This window comes from Lates calcarifer, linkage group LG9 (genome assembly GCF_001640805.2).
Source record: "Lates calcarifer isolate ASB-BC8 linkage group LG9, TLL_Latcal_v3, whole genome shotgun sequence".
In the NCBI taxonomy this organism is placed as follows: Eukaryota; Metazoa; Chordata; class Actinopteri; family Centropomidae; genus Lates; species Lates calcarifer.
Window position 1 is genome coordinate 2,521,980 of NC_066841.1, and position 24,270 is coordinate 2,546,249.

General features: G+C 44.5%; 3 protein-coding genes across 3 annotated transcripts; 1 reads left to right on the forward strand and 2 right to left on the reverse strand.

Moving 5' to 3' along the window:
* Window positions 1-215: 215 nt before the first annotated feature.
* On the reverse strand, window positions 216-12,530 carry LOC108901134 (cilia- and flagella-associated protein 44). The gene is made up of 35 exons (XM_051072769.1): window positions 12,429-12,530; window positions 12,161-12,237; window positions 11,605-11,758; window positions 11,082-11,244; window positions 10,649-10,751; window positions 10,343-10,559; window positions 10,151-10,265; window positions 9,728-9,892; window positions 9,484-9,639; window positions 9,347-9,394; window positions 9,121-9,220; window positions 8,945-9,039; window positions 8,659-8,868; window positions 8,428-8,538; window positions 8,166-8,318; window positions 7,856-8,062; window positions 7,576-7,718; window positions 7,208-7,487; window positions 7,014-7,069; window positions 6,759-6,921; window positions 6,539-6,669; window positions 6,246-6,457; window positions 6,033-6,177; window positions 5,774-5,951; window positions 5,311-5,552; window positions 5,010-5,229; window positions 4,723-4,926; window positions 4,378-4,573; window positions 4,185-4,301; window positions 3,876-4,006; window positions 3,648-3,764; window positions 2,899-3,100; window positions 2,618-2,778; window positions 2,257-2,391; window positions 216-1,327 (listed from the first exon to the last, which is right to left on the reverse strand). The coding sequence occupies exons 2-35, from the start codon at window positions 12,201-12,203 to the stop codon at window positions 1,055-1,057; spliced, it is 5,346 nt and encodes a 1,781-aa protein (XP_050928726.1). The 5' UTR covers window positions 12,204-12,237; window positions 12,429-12,530; the 3' UTR covers window positions 216-1,054.
* Window positions 12,531-13,008: 478 nt separating this feature from the next.
* pum3 (pumilio RNA-binding family member 3) lies at window positions 13,009-18,712 on the forward strand. Its single transcript, XM_018702534.2, has 18 exons — window positions 13,009-13,112; window positions 13,830-13,903; window positions 13,987-14,196; window positions 14,282-14,468; window positions 14,619-14,694; window positions 14,804-14,897; window positions 15,004-15,070; window positions 15,154-15,328; window positions 15,562-15,665; window positions 15,998-16,076; window positions 16,210-16,308; window positions 16,673-16,726; window positions 16,909-16,989; window positions 17,081-17,223; window positions 17,304-17,526; window positions 17,604-17,691; window positions 17,898-17,988; window positions 18,141-18,712. The coding sequence occupies exons 2-18, from the start codon at window positions 13,831-13,833 to the stop codon at window positions 18,268-18,270; spliced, it is 1,974 nt and encodes a 657-aa protein (XP_018558050.1). The 5' UTR covers window positions 13,009-13,112; window position 13,830; the 3' UTR covers window positions 18,271-18,712.
* Window positions 18,713-18,991: 279 nt separating this feature from the next.
* Window positions 18,992-24,254, reverse strand: kcnv2a (potassium channel, subfamily V, member 2a). Its single transcript, XM_018702492.2, has 9 exons — window positions 23,443-24,254; window positions 22,857-22,994; window positions 22,575-22,753; window positions 22,314-22,485; window positions 20,645-20,836; window positions 20,260-20,514; window positions 20,060-20,176; window positions 19,836-19,961; window positions 18,992-19,533 (listed from the first exon to the last, which is right to left on the reverse strand). The coding sequence occupies exons 1-9, from the start codon at window positions 23,575-23,577 to the stop codon at window positions 19,255-19,257; spliced, it is 1,593 nt and encodes a 530-aa protein (XP_018558008.1). The 5' UTR covers window positions 23,578-24,254; the 3' UTR covers window positions 18,992-19,254.
* Between the last annotated feature and the right edge of the window lie 16 nt (window positions 24,255-24,270).

Sequence of the window (24,270 nt, forward strand, 5' to 3'; positions counted from 1 at the left end):
AAAACGAATCACTCTTACATGAGACTACTTACAAAAATGAAATGACATTAAAGGTCATCCTCTTATCATGGAAGGAACCTAAGACATATTAGACAATTAGACCCACGTCCATTAAAACATTTCTGTGGGAGTGTTTATTTTGTTAAAATAGTTTGACGTATTCTACAAAAGCTTTGACAGAGTTCTTGAAATGAACACACAACAAGAACTACTGAAAAAAAACAAAAACTACTTTATTGACTGTCTTTGTTCCATTTCAGATATCCAGTTACTAAATTCTGGTAAAAGACTTAGGGATGACAGAGTGGTTTTAAACTTCCGCTTCATCCCAAACCAGTTTTTCATTTGAAAACACTGATCTCACTGGGTGTACGTGTTCAGTGTCTGTGTGGGCAGAGGGAAGATTATATGGTCTATTATTTTAATTAGTTTCCTCTTTCCTTTAGTGAGAATCAAAACCAAACGCAGCCCATGTTCCAATAATAGAAGCTGCTGGTTTGATGTGGGCATGTTGCTTCAGGCACCAGTGAGATACAGGAATACAATCCAGGAAATTCTGTTTGAGTGACTGAATGATGAAAGTGGGAGCGACAGATCTGGATCTAAAGTTTTTCACAGTTAAAAGCTGTAAGCATCACAAAAGGGCAATGTCTGTGACTCAGTGCCTAAAATTAGCACCTTAGTTTCATCAAGATCATGTGACGTTAAATGGACATGTAGATAGATCCGTCTGAAGTTATTTATGATTTAGGGTCCTGGTTCTAGAGTTGGCTTCTTAAGACATTTAACTAAAATCAAGAAAAGAGATCAAATTAGCAGACCTATTCTTTCAGCCGCTTTTTGTCGTCAAGGTCCATTTTAAAATATAAATAATTTTCTGACGATGATGCTAGATGAAAGGTTATGTGGGACAAAAGGTTTCACACTTCAAAGGCCAGTAAAAGCACTGGTCAACAAACAGAGATAATCTTTTAATTTTAAGAAGCATAATAATAGAAAAGAGTGAACAAAGTCCTCTAACAGAACAACACCTGTATGTTATTTCTGGCCTCTGTTAAATAGCTCCATGTCTGCTGGGTGAGTTTTGTGCTTTAAGCAGTTTGGATGGACGCGCTGGACCTTGCTTACGGTCTGCAGGGGTCGGTAAGGGGGCGAGCGGGGGCAGCGGGGCATAGCTGGGGGGCAAGACGTGGCCTCCTTTACGGGAGAGGAGGCCGATCTCTCTCCTGAGGGCCTCGGCCTGCTGCGACTGTGTTTTCACCAGCGCCTGCAGCCTTCGGATCTCCTCCTGATCCATACGCCTCCTGTAATCCTGGAACTGTCTGCCCTGGATGCAGCACATACGGACAAATAAAACTCACACATGTATGTTTAATGACTGTATATAAAGATGGACGACGCATCTCTGCTTCCTCCCACTGTGCAAAAACAAAACCTCCAGGATACAGGAGCTGCTATCTTGTGCTGGTGACAACATTTGGAGTTTTTAGTTTTGTCCATTTGTCCATGTCCTAACATGGAGGACCTGTACCACAGCCAGCCACTAGGGGGCGATTCAGACGTTTTGGCTTCACTTTTGGCGAGCTGTCATGTTCATCTTTATAGTACAGGTCTGAGAGGGGACATGGAGGAAAAAAAAATCTTAACGTTGGGAAAAAAAATTGTTCTTTTGCAAGATCCCAAGAGACTTTCTTGAGAAAGAAAATTTCTTGAGAAAGTTTTACAAGATCTCGAGAAACTTTTGCAAGATCCTGCAAATTGCTGAGGATCTCACAAAAGTTTCTCAAGATCTAGCAAGATGTACTTTTATGAATTCCCAAGACCCTTTCTTGAGAAAGTTTCTCTCTCGCAAAGATAGATCTTTTTTTTTTCAACCTTTAGATTTTTGTTCTCCATCTTCCCTCCTGGACTCTGTAACAGTCACAGCTCTGCAGAGACTTTAAGCTGTTTTTTTAGCTCGTCGTTTTGGCCTTACAGCACATTTTTTGAATGATTCGCTCTGATAAACTCACTGTGCACTGTCTGTCCAACACCAAACAGCAGACAGACATGTTTTTCTCAGGAGGTGGTGGAGACCAAACCAGAGCTAAAAAGGAGAGTGAGCTTTGGAACATACTGGACACAAACATGACTCCATGATAATTACAATAATGTTGCTGGATGTGTAAATGTGTTCACTGTAACAACTTCAGAAGGTCATATGTCAGAGCTGCGTGTCCAGTGATTTACTTTGAAGATTTTCAAAAGATAAATTACCATTTTCTTCTGCCTGGCGTTGAGTTTATGGTCCAGCTCCTTTTTCTGGTCAAAGAGGTTTGTAACACTGAGGAGACGTTCTGTGTTACACTTGGTCACATCCATCAGAGCCTGATGCGCCTCCTCGACCTTTGCCTGGATATCACACACACACACACACACACACACACACACACACACACAATCCAGTAAAAGAACAAACTTATAAACTTATTTGAACCTAAATTGTTTTTTTAAAAGCAAAATCTTGAGTTTGAAGCAGCTTAGAACCAAACACAGCAGTCATATAGATTTCTTACACTTGTAAAGCACACACACACACACGCACACATACTACACACACACACACAGGTCAGCGTACATCCCACTGTTTGATCTCCTTGGCGTACGCTGCCTCGCGTTGGAGTTTTTCCTGCTTGAGTTCCTCCAGCGTCCTGTTCCCCGACAGTGTCTGCAGAGCCTCCACGTCCACCAGCCTCCCGTACTTCATCAACATCAGCTCGTTGCACTGCTTGTCCAGCACTGCAGCACCACACAGACACACACACACCAACACACAGATCTCATGAACACAACTCTGGATTTGTTTGTCATCTGTTGGTGTCTCGTGTGGCGTCTGAATTTCACACATCGCGTCTTTACCCTGGATCTTTGTGTCCATGTCCTTGCGGTCGTGGATGAGCTTGACGTGCTGCTGCCGGGCCTGAAAGTACAGATCTCTCTGCTGGTTCTTCTCCACCTGTAGCTGCTTGATCCGCTCCTGCAGCCTGCCCAGCTCCGTCCTGTCCAGAACCAACGCCGGGCTCAGATCGGACGGCACCGAGTCGTTAACAACAAACTCGATCTGGGAGACAGATGGAGAAGGTGAGAGGAAAAGGAAACGATGCAGAGATGCAGGTTTAAAACTTCCCAAAAATGCTTTTAAATCTGTTGACTGGAGCTTGAGTTTCAGTTCAGTTATTCATTTATCCCAGATGGGAAACTTGCAGTCAGGTGTCGACAATAAAAGACAACAATACAAATGCAATACAAAAGTATACTAAGTAAGCACATAAATATGACCTAAAATATCTTGAGTACACGGTGCAAAAACAACAAAACAATCTCTGGAATACTAGTTGCAAAAAATAATGTTAAAAGTGCTAAAAATTTTCATTTACACTGAATTACAAAATTTAGCAGGTTTGTTGCACAAGGGACAAAGGAGTTATAACTCCTCTTGAACTTGAACTGCGGTACTTTGAACCTTCGGTCTGAGGGAAGAGTTTCAAACTGAACAGTGACTTTGAAACTCTTCCCTCAAGCTGAAGATTCAGAGCGTAAAAGGAGCAAAAACCCTCCTTTGTTTGAATTTGTTTTTTTGTTTTTCTCATCAGTTTCTGGCTGTTTACCTGGTGCAGCCTGAGAGGAACCACCACATCCAGCTCGTTCATCTTCTGCTGTTTCTCTCTGTTGACCAACTCCAAGTCGTCTTCCACTGTTTTTCGATTGTTCTTCACTGTTTTTTCCTGCAGAGCCGAGAAAAAACAGCAGAACACGTGTGAGGATGTCTGTGAAAAACAGAGCATATGGTGACAGAAACATGTCAGGAGACCGAACGATGAAAAGCGAGGTTTGACCTTCTTGGCGAGGGTGTCACACTCCTTCTTCAGAGCCTCGGCACTCTTCTTCTCCTCCACCAGCAGTTCCTCCAGGTCCAGGCGACGCTCACGAAGCTGCAGCGTGTTTTCAAACAGCTCTGGGTCGCAGCCTGAGACACACACACACAGATTCATACTTAAAGTTAAATCATCAATCAAACAATCATCCTCACTCCAACAGTTCGCCATGAATGGATGTAGCTAACGGCCTAAATGTAAATAAAAAGACTGATGTGGCCCTTTGAGGGCTGAAGTTAAATACTGGACTTTTTCCAGCGCAGAACCAACCCGGAGGACAGACGCTGTCGTCCAGAGCTGCTCCTCCTTCCTCTGAGCCGCTGTCAAAATCATCATCGTCCCAGTCGTCGTCTTCATCCGAGTCTTCATCGCTGTCTGCTTCTTCTTCTGCAAACACACACCAGGATCAGAAAAGACACGATACACACACACACATTATCACGTGATCACACAGTCGTCCAACCTTCATCTCCGGTCTGCTCCTTCTTCTTGACACGTTTGATCTTCTTCTTGAAGACTTTGGTCAGAAACTCTTCACACTTGTTGTTTTCGCCCAGCGAGGCCTGGAAGGCCGTGATCAGAGCTTTCTCTCTCTCCTGCAGTTTGGCTATGTCTCTCTGCTTCAGCTCCAGCTGTTCACTGCATTCCTCCAGTTTGGACTGTCGGGAAACAGACGAGGACAAAACAAATAACCACCTGATCGGAGGAAGACATTGTAATTATATTTTGTTATCTGGTGGTTGCCTGAAGGATGGAGAATAAATATCTATGGTCAGCAATTCAAAGACCATCCACAGTTACTTCGCACCGTGATGCTGTTCTCCTCCTTGATGCGTCCGTTGAGCTTCTCCTGCAGGCTGTCCTCCCTCCTCTCGAACTCCTTGAGGAGCAGCAGCTCCTGGTAGAGCGTCAGCTGATGGAGGTCGGCCAGTTTCAGCTGCCAGTCCAGACGCAGCTTCTGGTGACGCAGCAGCAGCAGCTCTGTGTCGAACTGACACATCGAAGTGTCCATCTGATGATTTTGAAAAATGATGCACGGTTAATTCCAGATGATACTGTGTTAATTATTACACATATTTAATGAGGATGGCAGACCTGCTCCAGCAGGGAGTCCTGCTCATGCAGCAGCCTGATCTCCTCCTCCCTCAGCAGCTCCTCCTCCAGCTCACTCAGCTCCACTCCCTCCTCCACTGATGTCTCTTCTTCTCCTCTCTCCTCATCATCTTTCTTCTCCTCCTCCTCCTTCATCTCCTTCTCCAGCTGCTCCAGCAGCCGTGTGCTTCCCTCCTGCTCCTCCTGCTGCACGCCCTTAAAACTGTTTAAAAAATCATAAGGTCGATGAAAACATTATTCGTTTGACTTGGTCTTGGATCTCAGTAAAACCTGGTTCCTGTACCTCTGTTCCCTCAGGACCCGGTATCTCTCCAGGGTGGCCCGGCTGTACTGCAGCCTCCTCTCCGGAGTTTCCTCTGGTAGTACGGTCGGCAGGGCGGGTGGAGGCCGGTGGAGATGGACCGCCAGACGCTGCTGGACCTTGTGGAGCTGCTGAGCCTGAGCGTGCAGCTGAGACACCAGGCGAACCTTGGAGTCCCGCAACGCCACGATACGTCTGTTCATCTCAGTCTGCTTCTCCCGGATCTGGAGAGAGTCAGTAAATAAACTTCTGTTGACCAATAATTCAAACCCAAAGATATTCAGTTTATAATCACATTTTAGAAGCAGGAACCAGAGAATATTTAGAATTTTTGTTGAATAAATGACTCAAACAATGAATGAATGATCAGAATTAATCAAAATTTAAAAAATCTTTTCTTCTTTTCTTGCTTCAAATGTGTGTGTTTGTGTGTGTTTGTGTTTACGTTCTCCTCCAGGCCAATCAGCTCCGCTCTCTTCCTCTCAGCGTTCATCCTCAGGTGCTTCGGCACCGTGAAGTCTTTGTCCGACTTCAGCTTTAAGTCTCCAATGTTCTCCTTGGCTTCACGGATGGCCTGCACGTCCCGCGGATCCTCGCAGTTCTGGTCTGGTTTCTCTGCGTAACTGAGGCACCGACAACGCGTCACAGTTTCGCCCCAGCATCGCAACAGTAAGGGGGTAATAACTGTCGGACGTGACACTCACAGTTGGGCCCATTCCTGCTTCCTCTTCTCTATTTTGGCTCGAGCTTGTTCAGCTTTCTCCGCCGCCTTTCGGAGCCTCTCCATCTGCCGATCTCCCAGTTTAACCGCTGCTGGACGAGCCACCTTAGGGTGCAGCACCTCCTCCTCTGGAGAACACACACCAGTCACTGCGCGTCTCTGACAGGTGAAACAAACACACCAGCACCTTTCCTACCTTCTACTATAACGCTGTCTTTTGCCGGCTCGGCTCTGGATTTCCTGCGCTCCGGAGCGGCGTCTCTGTCTCTGTCCGGTCGGCTGGAGGTGCTCTGACGTCGGAGATCCGCTGACGGTTTGGCGAGCGTCGGCAAACGGTAGGTGGAGAGTCTGTGGTCGGTGCGGATGGCGACCACGGTGACCATGTTGGCCTCCAGAGAGTCCCTGAACCTGAACACAAACACAGGAGTGGAGGGTTTCATTCTGAGTGGAAGCTCAGTCTCAGTCTCAGTGTGTGTGTTCAGTCAGTACCAGTCCTGTAGTTTGCTGAGTCCTACGCAGGAGCGCTCCTCCTCCCAGCCCAGCTGCTTCCTGACCTCCATCACCCACTGGGACTTCACCCGCTCTGCCTGTTCATGGAAACGCCGATCCAGCTGCAGCTCCTACACACACAAACACACACACCACTGCATTATCATACACGTATTCCTCGTTTAGTGTTGTTCTCACACCAGTGGATGTGTTTCTGTACCACAGGTGTCAGGCGAACGTGCTCCGGCAGACTCTGGTTGTGGTTCAGCAGCTCTTTAAACTTCTTCTGGAGCTCAGCCAGCTTCTTCCGCTTCCCTGTGATCTTCAGCTCGGCCTCTCGACGCAGTCGGTCCTTCTCTAGCTTCTGTTTAGCCGTTTCTATGCTGGATGAAGAGAAAGAGAGGAAGGCAGACAAACACAGTTATCTGCTTTATGAATAATTCTAATAAATAGAAAAATGATGATTCACACTCACCTGTAAGCTGCTGGGTCTTCAATGTCCTGGGCCAACACCTCATTTTCAAGACCCACCTGTCAGAATAACATGTTCCTGCTGATGTGGCTAAAGGCCTCAATCAAAAACATGTGACGGTTCAGACCTCATTTAGGTGCTGGACACCTGAACTAAAGCCTGAACTGAACAAATGAAACAATCAAATGTTTACCGACCCTGGGCGAGGGAACCTTGGCCCTCCTCCTCTGCAGGCTTTTCTGCAGCTCCTCTGGAGGGAGCAGGCTGAAGGAGAAGATGTTCCCGTCGTCTCCGGCCGTCAGCACAAAGTGGTCGTCGTGGCTGCAGCGGATGTGCCGCAGGTGTCCGTACTGGTTGTCGTGGACGCTCAGAGCCCAGTAGGCCTGCATGGAGGTGAGGCTGTGGTCAGCGGGCTGCAGCAGGTAAACCCTGACGGACCCTGAGTGCATGCCGCAGAGCAACAGCTGCCTGTCGGAGCTGTGAAACAACAAGACAACAAAGCTCCAGGTGGGACACTTCAACTACCGTCGACAGGTAGCACTGTCGTGGTTCAGCGTGATACTACCTGAAGGTGACGGAGCGAATGGGGTCGTCATCTGTGTTGTGAACGGGCAGGAAGTCAAAGGGCTCATCCTGTCGTTCGTCTGGATCCTCATCCTGATTCTCAGAGAACTTACAGTGGTACAGGAAACCTGAGTCAAAGCCTCCCTGCAGCAGAGAGAGAAAAGAGAAAAATACAAGAGCCATAAAAGAGATTCAAGCCTCCTGCTGCTCCCACGATCCTGCTCAACAGCTGCTGTTACATTTCAAATGTATTAGTATGTTCAGATCTTCCGGTAGTTTACCATTGAGAGCCAGAACTGTCCGGGCTGTGAGTAGAAGCCACAGTAGAGAGGACTCGGAGGGTCGGGGATGTAGATAGGTGGTAACTCCTCTTCTTCCTCCTCCTCTTCCTCTTGCTCCTCTGGCTGCTTCGACTCTTTCAGCCTCTCCTCTCTCTCCTTCCTCTTCTTCTCCTTTGCGGCTTGACGTCTCGCGATCTCCTCCTCTCTCTGAGACACAAACACGAATTAAAACAGAAAATGGTCTGAAACTGAAGTGAAATCAAATTGTTTCCAATAAAATCGTGCAGCTAAAACAGACCAAAGCCCACACCTTGATTCGAGATTTGATGCTCCTGAACCTGAAGGATCTGCCGGGCAGCTCGGGCAGCTTGAAGGTTTTGGTCGGCTTCTGGGCGTCCGGATCAGGACTGTGCACCTCGACCACGTGACCGCTCTGACACAGGATGAGCAGCCTGTTTTCACCCTGGGAAGAAAAAATGTAGAAGGAATCAATCAGAGATATTTGGGCGAAACCGGGTCAGGTCAGTTATATTTCCTTCTGACAGCAGCGAGGGGCCGGGGATCAGACTTACGTGGGAATGAGGTGACCACTCCAGGCCCTGCACCGGCCCGGGAACTTGGACGAAGCCGATGGGGTTGTATTTTTCGCCGACGGTGAAGAAGAACACTGTGCAGTCTGAGCTCTGAGGACGAAACGATAAATAAAACACTTCAGAAACGAAGAAAATAACGACCTCCATGCTTAGATGACGCCTCGCTGATAAAATATTTCCCGTGCAGTCGTAGGTTTTCTACACTCTTACCCCCGTGGCTAAGATGTCTCCATTTCTCTCATACGCCACAGCAGTTACAGGTGCATTATGGGGCTTGAAGGCTTGTTTGAGGCGCAGCTTGGCGTCTCCTTTGGGGCTGCGCCCGGCGACCACGTGCAGCCTCTGAGGGTCGTACAGCTCCAGCAGGCGGACCACACCGTCCTCAAAGCCCGTCACCAGTAAACCTCCACTCTGGTTCACCTGAGGATGAACCCCAGAGGTCAGTTTCCTGTCAGAACTCGTCACATGTGGAGGTGTGAGTCACTTTCATACCGACCAGAGGTGGAGCCCAGCTGAGAGCAGTCCCACCCTGGTTGAAGCGGCTGGTGGTCAGTTCTCGTTTGGCCAAGAAGTCAAAGACTTTGACTGAGCCTGGAGAGCAGAGAGAGACGCAGCAGCTGTTACTGTGTGAGTGTTAGTGAGTGTACAGGTGTGGAAAGGTGCGCGACTCACGGTCCAGAGCGGTCGTGGCCATCAGGTAGGATTTCTTGGACACGTCCAGGCCCTGGATCGGACCGGAATGGAAGGAAAACAGGCACTCAGGATCCGGAGTCTGGAGACACAGACGGTCACTGACATAAATGCCTTTTAAGAGTTTTTAAGGATCAGTGGGAGCCCTGTTTGGAACATACACATCTTGAATAAACAAAAAGTAATGTGACAGTAAGTGAAAATTTACCGTGTAGGTGAACGACAGATCCAGTTTCCAGATGGCTCCACTGGAATCCTACAGAGACCACAGAGCAGAGAGATCAGGACTGAGGTGAGACCGGATCATTTATAAAAGATGGTTTTAGTGGCTTTTTGTCGTCTGACCTGAGCGAACCAGATGAAGGAGTCGGGCAGGGAGCTCCTGGTCACAGACGAGAGGCAGACGTTGTGTCCGACCACCATCTCGTTCATGGGCTCCATCTCAAACCTGCTGCTCTCGCTGTTGCTGTCGGCGGCGTCGATGCTCTCAAAGTCCCAGCCCTGCAGGAGGCACAGTCGTAGGCCGACTGGTTACAGAAATTCTCCTTCAGCACCATCGTGTGAGGTTATTTTTTTCTAGGTGTCGTACCCGGACCACTCCGTCAGAGCCAATCGTCATCAGCTGTCCATCCTCGAGAGCGAACGGCTGAACCATCCCGGCGTGGCAGGTCCGACCCTCCTTACGGCAAATCTCCACTTTAATGGCGTTTCCATCCCACAGCAGCAAGTTGCCCCAATCTGTGCCGGACACCACCTGACGGGAAGCAGCAGACGAAAACAATCTCACCACACAGCAGCTGTTCAGGAGCTTTTGATCACATCACATGAGCTCCATCAGCAGATGAAGTCGCCCAGTTGTCGTGTAGATGTTTGTATTTCTATTTGTTTGAGAATTTACTGATGAAGACCGTGTGGTGAGATTGTAACGCTGCTGTATTCTTTTAGACAGAGAACGCATTTTAGATTTTGTTGTTTTGAGCTTAAAAGCTCATTTCAGGACTTCAGCACAGACCTTTCCATCAGGAAGCTCCACGTAGCCCTCGATATCAGTCGCTGCCATTTTCCCAAAATGCCCCATGAGCCCCTGCAATTTAAGACCTGTGAAGGTGCTCGCCATTTTCCAGAACCTGACAGAGAGACGGAGAGATTTTCACCTCATGTGAAAAAGGAAAAACATTTAACATGCTGCAGGGTTCATCAGTACTTGATGTGTCCAGATCCCGACGATGTGAGCAGTCCTGGGTTGTACGGGGAGAAGCTGACTCTGTAGACCTCCTGAGAAATGGCCTTGCAGCTCAGCATCACCTCCTCCTGCCTCCAGTTCCACAGCGTCAGCATGTAGTCGGGCGCGCTGCCCACGCTGGCCAGCAGGCTGCCGTCGTGGTTAAAGTCCACGAAGCTGTACGCCCGCTCGGTGCCGCCTACACACACAGACACACAGGATCAAATAAATAATAATGTTAAATATTAGTAAACGTGGAGAGAGGTAGAAGTGATCGGTGATATTTACCTCTGAGGATGCGGTGCGGTCGTAACGAGGGATACTCATATACGATGATGTTGGGCTGGTTTCCCTTCTCTGCTGCGACAAAGTACTGTTTGCTTGGGTGTGTCTTTACACACACACACACACACACACACACACACACAAAGATATAAAGAAATTTTAGTTTTGTTTTTGTATTAAGAGTATTTTTGAGAAATTGCAGTCAGATGATTCTTGATCGTCTGAGAAAAAAAAGCTTTTTCTGATCATTTTTCAGTGAATCATTGTTCACTTTAACTCTTAACTTTGATCATTTGAATATTATTAAATCATATTGTGTCATGTATTGTATCATGTATCTTTACTTTTACTCCTTCTCACAAACTTATCAATAACAAACAAACACAAATACAAGAAATACAAGAATATAAGACTCGCAGTTTGTCGGCCATCTTACCGTGATGGAGCCGATTCCTCCTCCGCTGCAGGAGCGCAGGTATCTCTGCTCCTTGGTGGAAATGTCGAGGAGGACGAGGAGGTTTCCTGCGATGAAGATCAGAGTTGTGTCGTCCAGCAGCTGCAGGTTTGACCTGCGCCCGCTGTCGTAGCTGAAGGAGTGACTGAATGTAGAACGAGTGAAGGATCAAGATCTGTGCATGATTAGTCATACTTATACCTGTATATCTTTGCTTATATGATACATAATATACAGATAATGGCTGCAGATATTTGCACAGTACGCTTACAAAGTCTCTAATTACCTTCATTTCTTATTTTATTTGCATTTATTTCATTCAAATTGTTCTTTGGGTGCAACAAAAATGCTAACTAACAAAACAAGCAGGGACAGGACTGAAGAGAAGAAGAAATGGTGGAGATACTTCAAGGAAGGATTAAGATCTTTTCCTTACTGAGATTAACATAAACCGTGTGAAAAGAACTGTGTGTTTTACAGGAAATCATTTCTCAGAGAAGGATACGAGAGGTGCAGGAGGTTCTCTGGGATCTCAGAGTCGGGGGTGATGGACGGTCTGGAGCAGAGATCTTCATATTCGTAGTACATGTCTGCAGAGAGGCGATGTTTGGATTCCTCCTCAGCCTCCTGCTGCATCACTGAGTCCTCAGTATCACCTGCTGTGAGAGGGCAGCAGACTTATATTAACTTGTGTGTTTTCCCCAAATATAAACAGCATATGTAAGAAAGAAGAAGTATTATTCCCATGCTTTTTGATGGTAAATCATTGTTCTCTAACTGGCTGCAGAGGAAATACAAAATCTTTTACTAAAATTGCTTCCCTCCACAGTTTTTCATATTATTTAACTTATTAAGAGTTCATCTGCTTTCAGTGTCATATCTTTATGCTTATAAATACTGATACTTGATTCACTTTAATTTCAGCTTACATTTAAATTAATACAGTTCAGTTATTACTAGCAGTTCAGCTTCATATTGTTGTTTTATTTCTACTTTCAATAACTTTTAAACGTTTCAAATGAAAATTTCCAGCAGCATCAGACGGACTTTAGCTTCTCTACCTTCAGTGTTTTCTCCAACAGAAGCTGTGTTTTCCTCCGCCATTTTAAGTCATCTACTGCTCTGTCTTTTCCACAATCTGTAAAATAAACAAAGGAATTTATTATTCAAAGATATTTCCAACTCGACCAAACTGGCGTTAAATGGCACTGACTGTGACAGCAAAACAAAAGACAGCGTTAGCAACTACATGTTCAGTTATTCCCTGTCGAGCTAACATTTACTAAAACGTGTTTAATTAATCTATAAACCTTATTTAGTGTCTGCTACCTGATAAGTTTATGTCTGTAGCTGACGCCCAAAGTCCGTTTAGTTTGGAGGTGTTGCCAGGCAACACGAAAAGTGAATTTCCCGCAAAGCCTGCTGGTTAATGTAGTTCAAAACCCATTTCTTAGTGTTCATTGCAGATGAGCTTTTGAGTCCATCTTCAGACAGAAAAAAGCGATGCATTTTATTATAGAATTATATTTATCAAACAATTATAATTTTAATCTTATCATCTCTCAGTAGGCTAAATTAAAAAGATAAATAAAGTTAACTTCATAACTAAAATGTTTTTAACGTTGTTTTAGGTTCTGAACTCCTACAGTTGATTCGCTGTAACCATAGTAACGAGGTTTATGGCGCGCTGTCCCTTTAAATACCACTTGTAAACAAACATGGCTGCTTCACAGCCGCGCAGAGACCTCCACAGACCACCGGCAGATATTAACTTACGTTACCGTCGTCGGTACTCTGCTGGACTGCGGGGCCGATCAAAAACGTTAAATGTGATGATAAACGAACGATAAACGCTCGTGTTCTACTACTTTTCAGCGACAGCGAGATGTCGCAAAAAACAGCGTTTTACGGCAGCGTAAGTTGAACGCGATTGGACGCTTTGTGCCGTAAATCGCAGTCGTAACAGAACGCATGGGACAGCGCTGTGCCAGCGTGTGTGTGTTCACCTAAAGTGTAAGTTATACCTGTAAACGTGTTTTAGCTCCTGTTATTATTTACGTTAACAGTAAAGATAAAACCGCAGAGGCGAGCTACGGTATCGTCAGTTTTAATACCGTGTTGGCAGCCATTATTGTTGTTATTAAAAGACTAGTTTTGGGGGAAAAGTATCCAGATCTTTTAGCAGCGACAGCAAAGTCGAAAACGAGTCGAAGTAAAGTAAATGTGCAGCATTAAAATGTAAAACTAAGAGACGTATCAGAAGCAGACATGAAAAATTGCTTGTTTACAGTGTTAACTGATATGCTAGCTCGCGGATACAGGTAGCTTCTTCTTGTTTGTGGCATGACTCCTTTAAATAACAGCTAAAATCAGCTAACAGAGAGATTTAGTAGAGGAAAAGGAACAACAATACCACCCTGAAATGTCATAAGTTAATAAAAAAATAATCTGAAACACTCACTGTTTTTTGAAGTGTTGTATTTGTAGCTATGTAGCATATCCACCTGCATATTTATGTGTGTTTGCAGTCCCTGATTAAACGTTATTACATTGCCTTAAAATAGTTTTTATGAATACTTAATTTGATTGTCTATGAATTCTTCTCCGTGCTGAACCAGATAAAAACCTTCCTACAAGCTTTATCCAGATATTTAAGAAGCTAACAGCAGTTAAATACAATCTCACTGCTCAGTTGTCCTCATCTCCGTTTCTTTCTGGGATGTATTTTAGGATGGAGGCCAAATCCAAAAAACCCTTTTCTCCTAAAGGTGGAAAGAAGCAGAAACCTACACAGAAAGGAAAAGGTAAGTCGTGTTTCACATCATCCAGATTTGTACGTTCGTCGGTGTCAACCAGGATTTTAAATGTCACCTTTCACTCCGTCCAGATTCCATAGGGACCAAATTTGGTGGGAAACCAGGTGGAAAACCAGGCAGCAAGAAGCCTTTCAAACCTTACAACAACACAGAGAAGAAGAGCAGACCGGGGAAAGGTAGAGATGGCGGCAAGAAAGAACAGAAATTTGCCTTCTCCAAAGCCGGGATGGGGCAGAAGAAGAGGAAACTGTCGTCAGCGAACGATGGAGAAGAAGGCGGAGGTGAGAAAACATCTGCCTGTGGCTCTTTGTCTTTGCAGAAGCTGTCACATCACAACGTCAACCTCTTCTCGATGTTTTAAAACAGGCCCAGGGGCTAAGAGGATGAAGAAAGGTGAGTTCAAGCCGAAGAAGAAGGAGCTGACGAAGGAGGAGCTGAATAAGAACAGGCAGCAGAGGAAGAAGGAGCTGAAGAAGAACAGACAGCAGGCGGAGAGGAAGGACATGTTTCAGATCATCTGTCAGTGCAAACAAGTGTGGGGAGACCTCAGGAGGTACATGAACAACTTATACAGTCAGAAAATCATCAGTTTTCATGTTCAGACCAACATACAGCGGCAGAAAACACACATATATATTTCCAGTAAGAAAGCTGAACCTGGCTAATTCCTGGTAGATTGATTTAGTATTATGTGCGTCAACAGGAAGAAATGTGACAACGAATTGAGGACGAAACTCATGAAGGATCTTCACGATCTGATCCGCGGGAAAATCAAACAGGTGAGTCTCAATCTAGTATCTGTGAGGGAAGGTCTGAACCTCTGCTGTTAATGGATGCTGCTTTATTTTATCTTTACTTCATGAAATCCCGTGTCGTCTCTGCCTCCAGATGGCGTTCGCTCACGACTCGGTGCGAGTGCTGCAGTGTTTCATCCAGTTCGGCAGCCACGAGCAGAGACAGGAAGTGTTTGCTGAACTTAAAGGTGACGGTCGAGTTTGTCTTCTTACCTGTAAAATCAATAACGGAGAAACACAAACTACGGGTGTAGAAAACTGAACCAGGTATTAACTGTTTGTCGTTTCCTCCAGATGACATCATTGGTTTGTGTAAGTCGCAGTATGGCCGACACGTGGTGAAAAAACTGCTGATGTACGGGTGAGTCATCTGCACACAGACGTCACTTCTGTCTGTGTTTGTAAGAGCCGACTCGTATTTATTTAGATTTATTTCCTCCGCAGGAACAAGGAGCTGTTGGCGGCCGTGATGCAGACGTTTAAAGGTCACGTACGCCCGATGCTCCGTCACGCCGCCGCCTCATCCATCATCGAGTACGCCTACAACGACAAAGCCGTGCTCGCACAGAGACTCATGCTCACGGAGGAGCTGTACGGGAACACGTTCACTGTCTGCAAGGTACAAACACACACTTTGAATCTCTTTTTATTTGTACTTAAATTTCTCATTAATCTGGACTTTTAGATTCTAATTTAATGGGAAACATCTTTATATCCTTCACAAAACACAGAAAAGACTTTCTTAAAGCTGCATTAATAGATTTTGTGGCCGTTTAAAAGCCGACGATGGTGGCGATTGACTTGATGGACGGCTGAGTAACTGCCTGTGAACGTTTCTCTCCCTGTGTCCAGTCGTCGGTGTGTAACACCATCGAGAAAGTTGCAGAGATGAACCCAGACAAGCTGAACAACATCATCGATGAGATGAAGCAGATTCTCACGCCCATGGCCCAGAAGTAAGACAGAAAAATAAAGAGGCAGCTGAAAACACAAACATAAAACATGAAATCCCTGCAGTTAATCGTCGTGGAAAAATAAACATCGACATATTTGAACACAGTTTAAGTTCGATTTTAATTTGGGTGGATGAGTTACATGAACTTTCGCCTTCGCCTCTTACTCATGAAGTTTGGTTATTTATTTTGTGGATAAGTTAAAGGCAATGAGAAGGTTCAGAAACATAAATATGAATCATTAGTTTTATTGACTTTCTTCCTCTCCCTTTTTCTTTGTCATTTAAATGAATATGGAATCATTTCTTTCACTTACAACTGTTGTTGTGTTTCAGAGAACAGGTGATCAAACACTCTCTGGTCCACAAAGTTTTCTTGGACTTCTTCCTGCTCGCACCTGACAAACAGAGGACGGTGAGCGTCTCATAACGTTGTATATTATACCTTAATATTCATGTAACAAAAAAAAAATCATTTCTGGATGAAAGAAAAAGTCCACGAGTGTGTTTGACACTGACTGGATGTTGGTTTGTGTTTGTTTGTGCAGGAGATGATCGAGTCCATCAGAGAGTCAGTCGTCTACATGGCTCACACACACGACGGAGCGCGAGTGGCGATGCACTGTCTGTGGCACGGGACGGCCAAGGTACGAACACACACCGTCAGAGCCTCTCATTTATTTAGTTTTAATGAAGATAAAGGTTCAGCTTTGTCTGGAGTGATTCAGTTTGGTCGCATTAACCGTTGACTTTCCACTTTGAGTTGTTCTTTAAGTCGAATTAAATTCACGTTAGAGCTGCAGTGATGCGGCTAATCAGTTAGCTGATGGACAGAAAAATAGTTGCAAGGTATTTTGATAATCGTGGAATCGTTGGAGTAATTTTTTTTTTATGCACAAATGTCAGAAAATGCAGATTCCAGCCTCTCAAATATGTAAATTTCCTGCTTTTCTCTGTGCATCACGTTAAACTGAATATCTTTGGGTTGTGAACTGTTTTTTTATGTTTCAGGACAGAAAAATCATCATCAAAACTATGAAGACGTACATGGTGAAGTTTGCCACGGTGAGATCTCATCACATTACTATGTAGCTGGATTTGAGAAATGGTTTTTAGCTGCAGGAAAAGTCTGAACCCAGAAGAAACTTTTACCCAGGATGGTCCTCAGTCCAGACTTCATCGGCTGCTCTGAACTCCTGCTCGTCAGGATCTTTGTGTCTGTTAAACCGGATTGTTTTTGTCCACAGGGAGAGTTCGGTCACCTCGTTCTTCTGGCCATATTCGACTGTGTGGACGACACCAAGCTGGTCAAACAGGCAGTGCTCTCGGTACGTCTGACGTCATGACGGTCGATGATGATAATCCTGATTATTTACGATTACTTCTATAATTCTGGTCACTTGTTTCCCACCTGTTCAGGAGATTCTGTCGTCTCTGGACGAAGTCATCGGAAATAAATACGGTAAGAAGGTTCTGCTGTACCTGCTGAGCCCCAGAGACCCGGCTCACCTGCTGCCAGAGATCATCAAGGTGTTGGAGCAAGGAGACGGAAACGCACACAGGTAAACACCTGCCCGACGAAAGGAAGGAAGGAAGGAAATCAGACTGTGAAACTACATGAGCTGTGTTTTCCTCTCTCCAGTAAAAAGGACTCGGCCACTCGGAGGAAAGAGCTGTTGGAGGTCGTCTCCCCGCCGCTGCTCGAGCATCTCCGTGAAAACGCCGGCACCATGGCGCTGGACAAGGCCACCAGTGTCACAATTAGCGACATTTTGGCGTCAGCCTGCGGCGACCTGCGGCCCGCTATGACGGCCGTCGCTCAGCTGGCCAATCAGGAGTTAGTACCGGGAGGGATCAAAGGACAGGTAGAATCATACAAAAACGAATGTGAATGGTTTGTTGTTGGTTCTTCGGCGTGACATCGTCTTTTACTCCTCTGTAGCTTCACATGGCGGAGCATCCAGCAGGACACCTGGTGCTGAAATGGCTCATAGAGCAGGACCTGACACTGGCAGAGGCAGGCAAGGAAGGTAAATAATCATTTACCTGCTGTAAAAATGTAAAAATGAAAAAAATATTCTGCTGGTTCAGGAGCTGTGAGTGACCACTTTTACCGTGACACGACTTTCCACCAAACTGCAGCGAAATCAGTTCAGTTTTTTGAGACAAACAAGACAGAAATGTAACATAAAATAAATAGAGGTTAAAATATTAATAACATCTCTCACCATCTCAGAGCGGTTCGGCAGGATCCTGGTGGACACAGTGGGAACAGACAAAATGAAGAGCTGGGTGAAAGTCAACAGAGGAGCCATGGTGCTCTGCAGGTCAGTGCACACACAATAAAACACTATGACTACACAAAACACAAATGATCTCCTACAGCTTCTTAGCAGTGACCCCATGTGTTGTAAATTAAACCTGGTGGAAAAGGTTTGTGTATCTGCTGACCAACCTTTTTTATTTTTTAAACCTGCAGCCTCCTGAACAGCTGTGACAAGTCCGTGGTCGCAGAGGTGAAGGAGGCGCTCAAATCCATCACGTCAGAGCTCAGCAGCATCAGCAACAACAAAGGAGCTGAAATCCTGCTGGAGAATCTCAACAAGTAGAGACTTTTAATTTGTTAAAACACGTCACTTCCTGTGCAGCAGTGTTTGCAGCCGCGAATGAGGACGTTTTCAGGACCTGGAACTGTCATTCCACTGCTGCAGAAATGGATTGTGTCTTTGAGAATAATGAAATAAAAGTGTTTGGAGGACGAAGTGATGCTACAAGAAAACAGGTTCAAATACATAGATGCCACCTGTGTGCAGTTTTATCATATATAAAAAGTAACTTAAGTAAACATAAATCCTCATAATTCAGAAACGTCTCAAAACTGGGACAAATAAAATCAAAACTATCTACAAATACTTGATGTCCAGTCATCCTGATTGTCGGTGCCATCCACTTTTTCAGGTTCTTTTTTTGTAATATTTTGTATTTTGTGTGATAATTGTATCAACTGAAAACAAAATGTGTTGGAGAATAAAGATTATTATGAGAACTTCACTGTATATTAATGAAAAGTTTTCACTGTAATTAACACATAAGCTGGAAATGTTGATCTCAACAAACACAAAAAGTCCTTTTTATGGAAGTTCGGGGGTGCTGATATTAAAATTAAATCCTAATTTATTTGTGTGGGAATGGCCATTAAAGTAAAAAAAAAAACTCCAGAGCCAAGAAAATATTTTAAGAAAAATTTGTGAGATGAAAGAAGTAAATTTATGGGGAAAATAAATTACGACTTAAATCACAAAGATAGACAATGAGATAAAGAGACATTGGTTTATTATTAGAAAGAAGGAGACACACATAGAGGAAACAGGTCTTGTATCCATCGTCCAGATGTCGTCAACTTGTTATTTATTTCAGTCTTGTTCACTCCTGAATCCTGGATTACATGTGAGCTTTACTAATGGACAGTGTGGATGGAGGAAGAGGAAAAGTAGATGTTTTGTCGTATCCATTGTCAGTGATTTCACCAAAAACACTCCCCTCAGTCTAAATTCTACAAACGAATCTTACCAATTAAAAACCTACGACCTGGCTCAGTGCAGGCGGTAGGTCCTCGGCTGAGCGACTTCCTCGCAGCACTCGGCGAACTTCTTCGCCGCCCTCCTGGCAAAGTGCAGCCCGCCGCGGGCCTTGCTGACGGCCGCGTACTCGTGGGACTTGAGCTTGGTGTAGTAGTCGGAGAACTTGTTGTATAGGATGGAGATGGGCATGCCGTTGAGGATGATGCCGAAGGAGATGCAGCCGAAGGCAAACATGCGGCCCAGGTTGGTCTCTGGGAACATGTCGCCGTAGCCCACCGTGGAAATACTCACCTGAAGGATCAGAGACCAAAATGAGACGTGGAGGACCTGAACTTTAATTGTAATTGACGTTAGCTTCACTCAAACCTGGACTTCATTTGCCTTATAACTATAATTCTCACCATCTTCATACTGTAAATAATGGGTGGTAATGTTAATATATTGGCCAATTAAAATGACTAAATGACATGCTAGAGGATGGGAGTCCTGTGCCCAGGTTTTTAGTTTGCTGTAATCATAATTACTGCTTCTACTTAAATAAAACGTATCAGGGAAGGATGGATGTGTTAACAGCTTCATGAGTTATAACTCACAGCGGCCCACCACCAAGCAAGTGGCATGGAGGTGAAGTTTGTGTTGTACACGTCATGCTCCACGGTGTACACCATGGCTGAAAACATGAAGATCCCCATGCCGATGAAGAGGAGCAAACAGCCCACCTGCACACAAACACGTTATTTATTATATACAACAAATTTAATCAAATCCTCATACCTATATCCTTGATTGGTTTACGTGAGATAAACTGTAGTCGGACCTGCTGGTAGCACTGTCTCAGTGTGAAGCCAAAGGCTCTGAGGCCTGTCGAGTGACGAGCCAGCTTCAAAATCCTGAAGATTCGCATGAGACGCATGATCCTCAGAACCTGACCCAACTGCACAGAGAAAAAACCCACAGAAGAATCTGTAAATATGAGTGGGATAAATGATTCACCTTCACATCAGCCCCCGTTCTTACCTTTCCAACACGCCCCACGGTCTCGATGTCGCCCGAATATGGGTGCAGGTCCTCGTCCTCAAAGTGCTCCAGGACCATCTGCAGGTAGTGCGGCAGGATGGCGATCAGGTCGACGGTGTTCAGGACGCTGCGTCCGAAGCACTTGAGGTCGGGGGTGGACACCAGGCGCAGCAGGTACTCCAGGGTGAAGAAGGTGATGCAGAATGTCTCAACGTACTCGCCGTAGAATCTGCCACTGGGCTGGCCTGACGGCGTCTGGAAAACAACAAGAAGTTCTGCTTCTTAGCAATGAAACGACAGTTATTTCCACTGACTGCGACATTAAAGGACCATTCTGCCTATTAACAAGCTGTGTAAAAGCAAAACATCAGAGTAAAATACACACTTTGTACTGCATCTCCTCCACGGTGTTGAGAGTCATGGCGACCAGAGAGACCAGCACGAAGATCGAGGAGGCGATCCCCATCAGCTTGGCGGGGACCGAGGAGAACGGCTTCTCCATCAGGTTCCAGATTTTCCTCCGGGTCGACCCGAAGGCCATGCCGTGAAATAACGCCTCGTTCTCCTCCATCTCCACCTGGAGGACAGAAACACAGGATAGAAACAGTAGAAACGTTGTATGTTTATAGGACAGATAAAAAACCCAAAACAGGAAAGTTATAGAGACAAAATGAGGAGAAAACTAAACAACCAAACAAACAAAATGTCAATATCACAAACAATATCACAATACAACTGCAAAACTAAAACTAAATGTCAAGAAAACATAAGAGGGGAGAAACTGGATGTCTGTGATGGAAATCTCTGTCCGGAAACTGTGCCAAGAAAAAGCTTATTCTCCGCTCTCCATCTGTCAAGACGGCTGTGATTTATAATGTAGGTCAGACGGACCCAGAGTCAGCTGGCAGATTAATGACAGGTAAAAATAAAAAAAGCATAAACTGCTGAACCAGTGAAGCTAGTGGGCAATGACCTCTTGACGTTTTTATTTTGAGGTTCTTTAAAACATCCGGAACCTGGCAGGCGGGAAAAACATAACCCCTGGTGCAGATTACTACTTCATTACATTGTTCATAAGGGCTATAAACTCCACTGAAAACAGTCTCTAGTGTGTCCTATATAAGATTATATACAGCGACACAGTTTTTGAAAAGAGGTATTTTACAAATGTCATTGTTCATTGCTGTGAAAGCCACAGATGAAAATCTATTCACCTGCGTTGTGTTTAGATGGAGGCAAAAAAAACCTTAAAAAACCTGCAGAAATAAAACCAAAACTATACGCAACAATAAGATAGCCCCTGAGAAAAGTGAGGAAAAGTACCATAAGATTTAGCAAACTGTGACTATTAGCAGCTCCGTTTTAGCAAAGCAAGAACAATCGTCGTTAGCTTAGTTAGCTAATCAATTAGCAAACTTATTATCAACTGTCAGTCCTCCTTGCACTATGAGCCATTGTTTCTTCTCATGTATTCTTATTTAGTTAAAGAATATTCAACTAAAAATGATATAATATGGGGAAAAACAGATTAACTAGGACAGAGGCAGGATTATTAGCTGTACCTAACATGTTAGCTAATGTAGCTAGCAAGTGCCAGGCTGTCTTCGTTAGCTTGTGTTAGCTAATACTACATAACAACTGACATCTTGTTGAAGGGACAACATGGTGCTTTAAACTAAATACTATTTAGCAGGTAAGTGTAAGTGTAGTGTGTTAGCATGCTAACATTTGCTAATAAGCACTAGACTAAAATTACAACTGAGGATGATGGTCAGTAGTTTTGCCAGAATTCGTAATGAATTCATGTTTTGTCTGAATAATTTGTTCTCGACTGCGAAAATTCACATGAACAAGTCGGAGGAACAACTACATAGTCATCATGAGGTGTGTTAGTGTTGACCTGATGATGGCGCTAGATGAAAATACACAGGGTCACCAATGTTTTTTCTGTTCATCCTGTGGGGAGCATGAATTTCTCTATCACATTTTATTACCATCCACAGTTTAATCCACATTTGTTCTATCAGAGGGGAGGAATACAGAAACCAGCACACCTCTGCCAGCAGCTGCTTCTGTATTTTCAGCTGCTCGTTCAGCTCGTCCTGCCTCTCTTCGAAGGAGATGCGGCAGCAGCGTTGGCTGTTTTTGATTCTGACTCCCCAGTAGTTTATCTCCTCCAGGAAGCTGCGAGGACACAGCTCGTCTTTAATCCACAGCACTCCGGTCCTGATGGTGAGGACGGAGACAGGAGAGTTATTCCAACGTTTACCTGCAACCCTGATTTATAAATGTTTTATCTCTGTTTTCTATCTCACCTGTAGAAGTTGAAGATGTTGTGGAAGATTATGGGATCTCGATCAAAGAAGAACTCGTTGCTCTGGACGATGTAGTCGTCACACAGGTCAAGCTTCTTGCTGTGGTCGGTGTACGTGGCTAACCGGCCGATCCGGGTTTTTGGATACCTGGCAGCTAACCTGTAAGGCAGGTAGTACACCTGGAGGAATGGTAAAGAAGAAAGAACACAGTCAAAAATAATATGGGTAAAAAAATAACCGACCTTTGCAGATTACAGTTGTTTATGTTCAGACATCTGTTACCGTTCCTCCAACGTTGATGTTGAGAGTTAAGTGTCTGGCCGGCGAGATCAGCAGGCGGGATGGAGACACCGGCAATCGATCCTCCTCCTCTTCACGTTCATACTCAGCGTAAAGGTCGTAGATGTCTCTGCCCAGATCCTTCACGAATCAAACAAAAACTTTATGTTCGAGACAAACATTTCAAAGGTTTTATACAACACAACTGAAATGGTATAAAGCAGAATAAAACAAAGAAAACAATAAAAATACTGAATCTCTAATCAAAGATGGTGCAAAAATAGCTTTTATTTCAGCATTTTGTTTGATTTGAATCAAGAAAATGTACAACTGGAACTGGCCCAGATTGATTTCCACTGATTAATAAACAACTGAAGATGGTGAGTATCGATAAACCCAGAAAATTCATCACCAACAGTTTTGATAACTGAGGCTAAAAACACTAAATATTCACTATTTCCAGCTTCTCTAATGTGAGAATTTGCTGCCTTCCTCCTTTAGGCTTTGGACTGTTGGTCATGAGGAGCAGAGCAAATTTAAAAAGGCGAGAACAAATGAAAAACATGAATAAAGTGACAGAGTCTCTGACCTGCATGGAGTTCCATGGTTTAAAGGTGTAGGTCAGGTCCACATGGTCGACCGGTTCTTTGACGGCTTGGGTCCGGCTGCCGTGCTTGTAGCTGTGGAACAAACTCCTGCTGCGAGCTCTGAGGTGGGTCAACATGGTCACAGCTGAATGTGTTACGGGTCTGGAGTGTAAAATTAATTAACCTGCATGATGGAGGGACATCCTGGAAACTCATACGCACACATGCATAAAATCATGCATACAGAAGATGACAAATGAGTAAACATGCACCAGAGGATGATATATAAACACAGTAATGAGGAAGGAAGTGACTCTGATCGTCTAATGCAGCCGACTGAGATGATCTGGGTGCTTAAAGTTTTAAATACTATTATCCTCTTCCATCCATCACTGGATCGCCCCCCTCTTTCTCCGTCTCCTCCCACCGACTTAAACATGATACAACTTCACAAATCTGGTAAATAAAAGCTGGACGATATGTAGTGGTCACGTTTTTATAACGTCAGTCGGCCACTTCACTGCTGTGCTTTGAGTTAAATGCTAAATGACTGAATTTATCTGAACACTGCACTGGAGTCTTTACATACGTTTAAAAAAATTAGGATTGAAAAAAAGACAATAAAGCCTGAAGGTTTATTCACATTGCGGTCCTCTAAAATAATACAAAAACCAAAAGTCGTAGGCAATACAACTAACATATAAATGACAAATAAATAAATAGCAGGTGGTGGTCTCAATATTCTTGGTCAAAAATGTGTTCTGTGAAACAGTCACTTTCAAATGCTAAATGCTAACGTTGAGATATTATTCAGTGAAATCTCTCAAAAT